This window comes from Arvicola amphibius, chromosome 7 (assembly GCF_903992535.2).
Source record: "Arvicola amphibius chromosome 7, mArvAmp1.2, whole genome shotgun sequence".
NCBI lineage: Eukaryota > Metazoa > Chordata > Mammalia > Rodentia > Cricetidae > Arvicola > Arvicola amphibius.
Window position 1 is genome coordinate 136,358,412 of NC_052053.1, and position 11,542 is coordinate 136,369,953.

The 11,542-nt window shown below is 40.5% G+C and overlaps 1 protein-coding gene across 1 annotated transcript; it reads right to left on the minus strand.

Moving 5' to 3' along the window:
- Positions 1-10,716: 10,716 nt before the first annotated feature.
- Ferd3l (Fer3 like bHLH transcription factor) lies at positions 10,717-11,223 on the minus strand. The gene has a single exon (XM_038338139.1). The coding sequence runs from the start codon at positions 11,221-11,223 to the stop codon at positions 10,717-10,719; it is 507 nt and encodes a 168-aa protein (XP_038194067.1).
- Positions 11,224-11,542: the final 319 nt, after the last annotated feature.

An 11,542-nucleotide genomic window follows, 5' to 3' on the forward strand; every position in this document is an offset into this window, starting at 1 on the left:
TTAAAAAATAAATGTTGAGTGTTACCCACTTTCCACGGAACTGTTCCTGCTTCCCGCTCACTAAAGTTTCCTTGGGTCTAATAGGAACCGAGCCTGGAGGATTATTTAAAAATATGGAGTCATTTGAAATGGTAAGTACATTCTTGACTAATAAGTGACACAATATCAGTATAGATTATTGAGAGTTATTTTTGACTATGTATCTGTGCTTATGTGTGTGTGTGTGTGTGTGTGTTTCTATAAGTAGTGTGTGAACTTAGTTATGTTTTAAAAGGAATTCCCTTCACATTTTAGCTAAGTGTTCCATATCACTATCATTGGAACTGAAAGGCGTATTGATAAGTGCTTATCCTTAAAAATGCAAACACTTGTTTAATACTGAATCTAATCCTTATCTTCCAATTTTCAACAGTCTTTCTGGGGGAGAACCATTAGCACATAGATTTTATTGAAGGCAAATTTGAAAATGAAATTATTTTTTGTCTAAAAAATAGTTTTCCTTCACATAAGATAGTTGTAAAAATCTGTCAATCTAAGCCTAGATTGTTGGAAATAAAATAGTGGATGTCCTTGCAAGGACAGTGGTGTGCAGCCGTCAGAGTGGCTCTCGAAGGCAGAAGGGCTTTCTCTTTCCCAGCGACCACAGAGAAATATTGTAGAATCCATCATCTCAGAATTTTAAACACTGCATTAAAAGTTTTAGAATTGAAAAGCAGGAATTCTTCTCAGTTCTGTTCTTCAAACTAAGGATTCTGCTCACAGATTGTGTTAGGGATTGCTAGTTACAAAAGCATTATAGCAAACACACGAATGCAAATGGGCACAAGATAATATCCCCCTCTAGTATATTTATAAATGTAAGGGTGAATATATGCATAATATCCTAGATGAAACTGAAATAAAATCATGTTTTACAATGTTTTTTGCAATTATAGAATATTTTATTATTACTTACTAATACCATCTATAGAACAAATTGTTATATATTTATACTTTTAAGGACTGTATCAGTTTTAAGGAAGATCTCACAATTTAGACATCTATGCTATTTTTTCTATTTTATTGTAAACAATTCTGAATTGCATATTTTGTAATCCAGTCTCGAGGCATTCATAGTCTGAGTTCCATAGGCTCAATTTTTGCAAGTGAAAATTTACAGGAATCTGTAAAATCCACAAAATTTTATCATATTGTAAAATTCTGCTTCTATCTTCCTGATCAGAGCCAAGGTTCAGAAAGTGTTCATGAATCCCTCCAAACCCCTTTCTTGACATGGAAATGGCCTGAATTGCAGCAACGCTTGAACCTCCTCAAGAGGAAGGAGCTGTTCTCCCAGGGAAAATTCTGTTTTTCTCATTGAGCCAGTGACCCTCATCTAATCAATGAGTGTTCTGTAGGTTTCCCGAATTGCAATTCCAGACGCCTTCTTTTCTACCACTGTCTGAGCTGCCGGTCTTAGTAACTATATTCAGGCTGATACACTTGTGTGGGGCCAGAGTTTAGGGAAGAACTTCAGCATTCCTATACCTGTTTTAAATATATGCAAAGATGAGGGCATTGCCTGAAAATCCACTCTGTGACAACAGATGGAAACCTTCAATAATAATCATTAACACAGTTTAAGTTCCAAGAAAAATATACCAGCAATAAAACAGACAGGAGTTACCAAAAAATGCTGTGGAAAAGGAAGGAAAACCATTTTTTTAGAAGTTTTAGTTAGGAATAAAAATATCTGCATAAGCACAATACATTCTGAAATATATATGAAGATATTCTGGCGGAAATGTTTTTGGATATATGCATGCTAACATGTTTAAATCATACGATGGATCATGGGTTTGAATTAATAAGCAGAAGCCTGAGAGTGTTCAGGGGGAAGTCCCTGAGGTTTGGACTGAGATATGATGCTTATTTTCATGTGGATACAATTTACAGAGGTTTTTCTTGTTTTGTTGTGTAACGCTTTTGTGTCTGGGGCATCTTTCAGTTGTCTCAGCTCAGCTCTAGCAGCAATTCATTGTGTTTGATGAAGTGTAGTATGACAACAAAGAGTGTGATAGTTAATTTGTGGTTCTGCTCTTCTGAAGCAAAGCGGTATCATATATATGTGAAACATACATATATATTATATACACATATATTTAAATGAGCTTCTAAGCTCCACTTTTGATGGGCTTTGGCGAGATCACGTAAATGAACGCTGATGAAAGAGATGATGGGGCGTGTTCAATAAAGTCCTCAGTGAACAAAGCCACCGCTTGTCACTTACTCGTTAAGGAGAGCCACCACAAGTCCTTAGCCCAAACTATGAATCCATCATAACGATATCTGAAATTGGGGATTTCCTTTTCTGTTGAGAAAATATTAACATATTTCAAGAAAGCCATTTATCACCAGCCTTCAAATGAGACACATGAGGATGAATCAAAGATTTTTGAAGGAACAGGTACTTAAAGAAATCTTTCTAGACAAATTTTTATATAAAACAATACGTCTAAAAAATAATTTCCCCCTTTTAAATGTTGAGAGATTATTTTTAAGTTAGGGTTAATCTTATTTAAAAGAAACAGAAAGGCTGTTACTCAGCTTGCAAAAGAAACCCAAGCCAAAGGGTCCAAGCATTGTTTTCTTTTCAGAAGTATGTAAATGTGCTCGTGTCCAGACGCAAAACGCCTATGCGAATGAACACAAGATCAGGCCTTAGAAGCAAAAATATTCTAAATGGCAGATGTGACACAGGATGCCCAAGGATGTGGCCTGGGACCCATGTCCCCTTGCGGATGCTCCAAGAGAGGTCTCTGACCTGGGAATCCTTGGTCCATTCTAGGAGAGGTGGACGGTACCGCTTCAACATCTCAGAAACCTAAAGCCAAGCATAGCCACCCTGCCCCTGTTCCCTGGACTGAGTGGAGTGGGCAGCACTCCGAGACTGCATTATCAGTCTAGAACAGGGACGCACAGGGGCTGGCACTGGAACAGTCCATCTTCCGCGATGGCCCTTAGCAGCACTACTTCCCCAAGGTGTCGCCAGCTGAGCTGTCATGTTCTTGTGACACATGGATGTTTTATGGAGACGGTGGGACAGAACTAACGGGAGATCACCAACTCCATTTGGATTGGGACTGATGGAACATGAGACCAAACCAGACTCTCTGAAAGTGGCCTACGGTGGAGACTGACAGAGAAGCCAAGGACAAAGGCGCTGATCTTTGACACTTCTGCATGGACAGGCTCTGTGGGAGCCCTCTCAGCTTGGTTGTTTACCTTCCTGGACCTGGGGGGAGTTGGGAGGACCTTGGTCTTAACATAGAGTAGGGAACCCCGATGGCTCCTTGGCCTGAAAAGGGAGGGAGGGATAGTATGGGGGGAGGGGAGGGGAGGGAAGGGGGAGGAAGAGGGAAGGAGATGGAAATTTTTTAAATAAAAAAAACCCTCCTGTATACTAGAGATATATAATCCTAGAGATAACTTTGCGAGTATTTACATGGTTTTCCTAGGGACCACAGATCATGATTTCACGTCTCGAGCACTGCATCAAAGTTTCTACACTTAAAATGGCAAATTGTTAGCAGCTTAATTGAACACAAATTGCTATGCTATTTAGACAATTCTCACTTTATCTCAGAAAAGCAGGCAGTCGAGTATTTTTTTAAATGTGTGTTCTCACAGGCTCAAAGTCTGGATCATCATCAACACTTACAGTAGTAGCACTGTTGACTAAATATCTACTTCATATGACCCAAGCAGTAAGTTCTTTGGACTATCTCTTGCCTTTCTTTAGACAATGCTGTGTTTATGTTTTTCTTTATAGAACAAGAGGGTAGAGCTAAGGACCAGGATGCTATGACTCTGTACTTCAGAATGTGTCTGCAGCAACCAATCATCTCAGACCAAAGAAGGCATAAACAGAGGTCAGGATGGAAGGATATCCCAGTGTCTACTTCAGGGTTCATAATAAATGTTAAAGTAACAGCTCACATTCACGAAACACTTGCAGAAGAATTATAGAAAACAAAAACATGTTCCAGGTACTTGTGAATGATTTCTTAAAATTGGGCATTTACATTTTATTGTAGCTACAAGGTCAAAAGATAATAGAGTTCATAATTAAATTTTTGAAATTTTCAATTTTGAAGTAATGGTAGGTTTCCAGGAATACATAAAAGAAGAATATTATTTCTGCCTGGTTGCTCTGCTTAAGTATAAAGATAATCTACCCTTTCCCCATTAACTCTCTCCTTCTGATCTGGGCACTGAAATCTTTGAAACCTTAGCTTTGCTTTTTGATAGATGATTAAACTAGGAAAACAAACTCCTTTTTCTATATCGCCTTTAAAATTCAATAAACAATCCTATCTGCACCCTAAAATGATTCTGCGGCCTTTAAAGAGTTATATAAAGAATTCAACACAGTGTTTAGAACATGCCTTACCCAAACACTATGAAATTCAATATGATCACCTAACTCAAAATATACATTAGGACCCATCACAAATAAAGATTAGGGTTTTAGTGCTGTTGTAAGAAGTCCCAGTCACTTCAAACAAAATAGCAGGGATTCATCGATTTACTCGGACACGTTTACCTGATTCCTGACTCCCGTTCTTCCCCAGTGGTTTGATCCATTTCCATATCCTCATAGGATTTTCCCTCTTTTGAAGACTGGAAATCATAAAAAAGGAAAACCCTGTCCATAGCAGCTGCACTGAGGTCATTTACATTTCTTGGTTGCAGGTGGAAATCTCCTTCGCAGAGCCCTGAATAGAAGGTTGTAAAACGTGGCCTTTGAGGGAGCCAGACCATACCAGCCTTTTGTATAATTTATCATCCAGAGAACACATGAAGGTGCTTTTCATCTTTGACAGCCATGACTTTGAAAGTAATGTGGGCTTCTACGTAGCCATCAGCCTTTTTGTTTTTATTTCTGTTATTGTTCTGTTTGTTTGTTCTTAGGAGTTCTAGTATCCTGCTGTTTTCAGTGATGAGTAAAAGAAATATTCAGGATGGTACAATCACTTTTCAGTTTAATCGAGAGACCTTAGATCTTGTGGAAATCCAACTGTGAGGGTTTATTGAGAGAAGGCATGTGAAAAAGGTGCCTTTGAAAAAACATCACACTAATCAGACATGAGACGTTTTTATCAGGTTCATTTTCATCATGCCACATCTGTCAAATTTTGGCTTCACCAACACTAAGATATTAACTGCCTTTTGCTAAATTGAGGACAGGGTCTTATTAAACATCAACCGTAAGTGTTGCTTAGATGCACAACCACACTCTCTTTGTATTTTCTTCTCTCTCTTAAGGGCTGTGCCACAGGCACAGATTGAAAAGCTGGGTGTCAGTTAGACAGTTGTGGAAATTTCTAGGCTTTCATCTGTAGAACTTGAAGTTTTTCCATCCCTCTGCTATTTTATCCTTGCCACTTTGCGCTGCTTCGTTCCCTTCCAGCTCAGATTCAGAGAAACCCCAAAGTCAAAACAAAATGGTCAGAACTGCTGACTCCTATTCTGTAGCCATTTCTTAAACCCAGCATGCACAGGAAGATGGTGCTGTCCAGACTTGGGTCTGAATTCCCTTAAATTACTGGCAAAGTTCAAGAAACTGTGAATGAATGGGAGCCAAGCTACAGATATATAGAAAAAAATCACTTTTCTAAAAGAATCAGAACAAATATTATTTAACGAAATAGTGTCTGCTGCAAACTGTCTGTGGAGCACTTAACATTTAATAAGGCTCTGTTACCTCTATTTGGTAAAAATAAAATAGTAAGATATAATTAATATTTTTGAATGGATTTTAAAATGTAGGTACATTTTGGAGCAACGTATGTGAAATATAACTCTGGCTGTGTGACTTGGAAGTTCCTCTTGAAGATCTGTCATTAATTAGAAAAGGTGTCTTAAAATTTTGCATGTTAAATTGAATCTCAGTATTTTTAGAACTTCATTATAAACTTTCTATAAACTACTTTTCATAATGGAAACGCTGACACATGTGATAATAGGCACCAATACAAGGGCCTTAATTGAACGTTCATGCAAGGCTGTGCACAATAGCTGAATATTTGGTTTAATTTTCAGTGCTAATTTTGCCAGAATCTGCCTTTGAGTTGGGTAGCGAACAGGAAGGCTGATCAGTCTAAGCATTCCTCTGTTGGTGGAAAAGCCTCTTGATTATTTTTACTTTTCTTGGAAGGCTTAATTACGTCTTTCAAATATGATTTCATTTAGATCTTTTTATGGTTTGCATGTCTGAATACTAATAGTAACCTGATATTCCTGGAGAGCTGAGCTCGAGACCAGAAGTCAGTTTCAGTCTGTAGAGGGTGTATGGATAAATTGCCTCCAAGCAACATCTAAAACGATATTTAGACTCAAAATGATCAAATAACTTTAAAATTCAAAAACCAATTATTGTAACATTTTAGAACTGACACCATTAGGCCCTTTTACGGTAGTAGAAGTTATTAAAAACCCAAGGTCCTATGATATTTCATTAATGTTAAGGTCGATAATAAAAAATAAAGTAATTTTGACATACTAAGGTAGTTTTTGTTGAATGTACATTGGCTGTATAGATTATACACAGATAAAACTAAAATAAGAGCACATTGTTTAGCTACTTAGAGTCAAACATGGTGGCACACAGGTTTTAATGTTGGGCTATGAATAATTTTGTCTTATTCCTAAGGATGATTTGGTATTAGGATTAAGTAATTCAATTTCTCCGAGTCTGTGGTCATTACAAGGGTTTAAACTATACATTAGTTTGGTGGTTATGAAAATGCTTTAAAAGACATTGCCTTTGGGGGACATGTAGAAATCTACAAAGAGCAAAAATACTTGTAAGATATAACAGTTTAAGTAATGGTGGTTGTAATTCGTTCAGTAATAATGAGAACTAGCTTTCCATGTAGAAGTTCATTGCTACCATTTACTCCTGAAGAGAAATCCCATGTAGGAACAGCATGTGTTGGCTACGATCACAGCAGAGATTGTTGAAGAGAAATGCCATGTAGGAACAGCATGTGTTGGCTACGGTCACAGCAGAGAATGTTGAAGAGAAATGCCATGTAGGAACAGCATGTGTTGGCTACGGTCACAGCAGAGAATGCTGGGCTAGCGGAAATGATGGAGCATGATGGGTTGACCACTACACTCACTGAGATCAGCGGTGCTGATGGCTGTTAGACTGCGGAGGGTATTTTCTCTCCAGAATTAAAACATTTTTTCAACAGCATGTAAAATTTTGAACTCTGTATTTCCTTTTACTTTTTCAACGCTTGTAGAGTTTTATCTCTATTTATTGTATTACTTCATGTGCACGGATGTTCTGGCTTGAATGTATGTCTTTGTGTCCCATGCATACAGTGTCCTCAGAGACCAGAAGAGGGTGTCAGGTGCCCTGGAACTGGACCTACAGTTGTGAAGCACAATGTGGGTCCTGGGAATGGAACCGGACTTTCTGAAAAACAGGCAGTGTTAGTCACCATCTCTCCAGCCTCATACTTTACATATATATATGTAAATAAACTGAACTGTTATTTATTTCCCAGAAGGACCTGAATGAAGAGATATTCTATAGACTCTTCAATTTTGAACCCATCCACCTGATCTGTAAAAGGCAAACATTTGATTAAACAAATAAATAATTGGATAGTATGGGTATTTATTGATCGTATGAGCAATACCATCTGATGAGTTGAGAAACAACTAGCTATTTTCCCTTCACATATGAAAATGAATAATTACACAAGTATCTTAAAACACAGCATATACCAGCCTTGGCAATGAAAACATGACAAAGAGGGGCTAAAAACACTATTTTATAAATGCAATATAAAGTCATTTTTAAGACTCAGTTTATTTTAGAAGTGTTGGGGATTGAACCCACGGCCTGGGGCCTGGTATGCTCCAGGCAAGCACAATACCACTGAGCTACACCCTCAGTCTTTTGACTCAGCCCGTTTTAACAAAGGTTCTAGATCATTAGAAAACATACCCTCCCTGGTTTTATTAGTGTTTGGCTTAGATACTTATACTTTTTCTCTTTCAGTTTATTCTGACATTCGTATAGCAGAGGTAGAAAACATCCTGAGGGGAAGACATAGTTAAAACGATATTGGGAAAAGGCACCAATTGCAGACCTCACCTAGTCCCAGCAAAAGGAACAGAAGGAAAGGTTTTAAAAGATTTAAGCATGACTAACTCTTAACTACATATAAATACACAAAGTACGCTATGCTGTGTCCAAAGAGATTTACTATTTAGTAAATTATATTTCATAATATAGTGTCAATGTTATTAGCCACACATTAATGCTACATTTATGTAATCTATTTTCAAGGACTTTTACAGGATTTCTAATGCACTCTCAGGAGGCAGACTGGGCACACAGAAGTCATGACGCCTCTCCATCATCCAAGGAAAGGTGCAATGAGATGTAATTCTAAATGTGAACTAATGTCCATGTCTGTATATCTTGCCTTTCAAGCTTAATTCAACCACTCTTGAATGCCCAGAAGATAACTTTTCGAGTATATTCAGCTAAAAAATATGGAGTGCGTTGAAATAAAATGAAAAAGGAGCAATGAAGCAATTATTATTCACTAAAGTAGAATAATATTGACATCGTTATAATTTACTGACCTGTATCATCTGTCAGACTATTTCCCATCCTATTCATATAGCAACAGGAACACATTTTAAGACTGGTTTCTGTCATATAACTCCCAATGATACCAGTATTTATCTCAAACGTTACCTGAGTACAGTTGGCATGTGACATTTTGTAGCTTTGTGTGGCTTTGTGCTAGAGTTTATGGAAGTGCCCAGAAATACGTGAGCCTTAATACCAACCTCAGAAAGGCATAGTACGCTTTCTTAAGATGCCTATATAATCACCATGGGAATTGAAGAGAATTAAATGTACACAGTTCAGAGAATGACAAGCTCCCTTGTGGGAAGAAGAATGTTCTGGGTGCTGACAGGAGGTGCTTCTGCAGTGTAGCTGAAAGGGAATGCAAACTGGCAGCGTCCAGGGAGGAATTCAGTCCACTTGTGTGCTGTAGGAACTGTAAGTGTCTAACACAAAGTGATTATAACAGAGAAACGTTGATAAGAACACTGTTTGCAATGTAACCTTCTGTGGAAAAAAAAGAGAAAGTGCTGAGCTAGCCATCTGTGAAGGAAGGAGATTATGCTGGGATACATTGGCAAGGCAGTAATATATAGTAATGGAAATCCCCTCTAGTATTTAAAGTGCCCATTCCATAATTCTAACAGAAAAATCAATGTTCGAAAGTATTACAAATTTGTTACGTATATTGACTTTCTAACTGCATAGGAAATAAGAGAACAGAAGGAACAAGATTGAAGATTCTAGTAGCATTAGCAGTGGGGGCTTATTTAAATGTTCATTTCATGTTTAAGTTTTTAAATTTACATTTTGCAGTCTTTTAGAAAGAGCTTATCTAACACTCCCACGTTATTAGTATTGGAGGATGACAGAAGATTGCGCTGCACAAGCTGCAAGCTCGCTAGGACTTGGGTTTGCTAGTGCATACCAATACCTGGCAAAACCAGGCATTTCTTCTTTGGGATTTATCATTGGAGTGAATGGGTTGACAATCGTGTGCTCCCGCTCCGTTCCTTTCCTCACTGACCCCCAGATTCAGGTGCTTCCCGGTCATTCAGGAGGAAGAACCGCAGTAACAGAGGATCTGAGAAGGTAGCCTCCCAGAACAAACCGGTTTCAATTTCCACCTGCAGGCATTTTCAACACATTAAAACGCATCTCTCCTTTTGGCTATTTGCCTTCCCAACAGTCTCTAGGTGGCTGAAGACTGAAAGAAACTTTTCCTAACCAGGATTTAAGTCTGTGTTTTAGGCGCACAGGGTTACCTGACTCCTTAAGAGGTAGCAGCTCTTCCCCCTGGAAACTGTTGGAAGTGTTAATCCCGAGGCCCCCTGAGAGTGTGGGACCGGAGGAATCCTCCCCCACCCCCACCTCCCGCCCCAGAATGGTGGTTTTCACTGAAAGGGCTGCTTTTAACTCTGAGGCATTCTGCCACGTAACAAGGTGGGGTCCGCCTGACAGGAAGATTGGGGTCACTGTACCCTGGGTTGAGGGCACGATGAGGGAGGGAGAACTATCCTTCTCAGAGGTTGCGTTTTGTGAGTTGGTCTGGAGACCTTACCCCCTCTTTACGCTCATCTTCTTTGCCCACTCCCTCCCCCTAACTAGTCCGAGCCCCAGCAAAGCTTAAGATACCCAAAGAAAGTAGCAGGGGGGCTGCTCACCCGGTCTGAGCTTTAGATGAACTCACCCGCACTGGCCACAGCAAAGCCCCTGCTGGAGGTGGCGATGGGACAGCAACGAATCGTGCGTGAGAAAAGGTTCTGTTTTATTATTTCTACTTTTGAAAGGAGCAAGGAGGAGGGATCTCTAGGGAAGCTCAGAAAAGGCCGCATGCTCCACGCAGAAACCCTAGTGCCTTGACCACCAGGACACCCAACTTGCCCAGCGCAACCCTATGAAACCCTTTTGCGCGCGATCCCCAGTACATTGGCTGCGGAGCCGCCACGAGTGCGGGTTTTACCATCTCAAACTCAGGCTCAGAAGACCAGCGATAGCTCTGCCTTTCAAATGCTCTCCTCCGAGAAAGGCGCGAGCAGGGCAGTGGTGGTCCTCCTCGGCCCTCCCGTCCACGCTTAGCGGACCTCCTTTTTCTCGCTGCTCTGCAGGAGCTCCGTCATGAAAGAAATGTAGACGATGGCCAAGCGGAGGGTCTCGATCCTAGACAGTCTTTTCTCATAAGCGAAGGTGGGCACTTTCCTGCGCAGCTGGTCGAAGGCCTCGTTTAGGTTGAACATCCTCTTCCTCTCGCGAATGTTGGCCGCCTGGCGCTGGGCGTAGGTGATGACCCTTTTCCTTTTGGGGCGGCCCAGCAAGGATGCTACTCTCTCGCGCTCCTCTCCCTCCTCTTCCTCCTCCTCGCGGTCCACATAGACCACTTCGCCCCCCTCTTCCTCCTGGTCTGTTGCCTCAAATTGCGACAGCCTCCTGGGTCTTCTCTCTCTGAACCCTAGTGTTCCGTCCCCAAAAGGGACCCCAGGTGGGAAGTCGCAGAGGAGAGGGTGTCTCGGAGAGGCCAAAGAAAGATCTGCGACGAAGTTCAGCATGGTAGCGTCCAGGCAGCTCTCAGGATAGGTGGCCATTGCTCATTGACTGTGCCATTGATTTTCTTGCACCCAGGGCATAGCGGCGGATGGGGCTTCTTAATGGCCTTGACTCTTCAGGGGCATCATCACCAAACGCAGGGAGACATTAAGCCGAAAGGATTATTCGCAGGGAGAGGGAAGGCTGGGGCAAAGACCCTTTTCTGGAAACTGATAGAAGATGACAAGCTCATAGAAGGCTCAAGGCAACAGGCTTTCAGGTTCTAAGAATTGTTCCTCTGTAGTACCACGCAGGGCAGTTCCTTCTTGGCAGCAACCCCCAGTTTTTACCTGCTGTGCTTTTTTGTGTCTGGTCTCA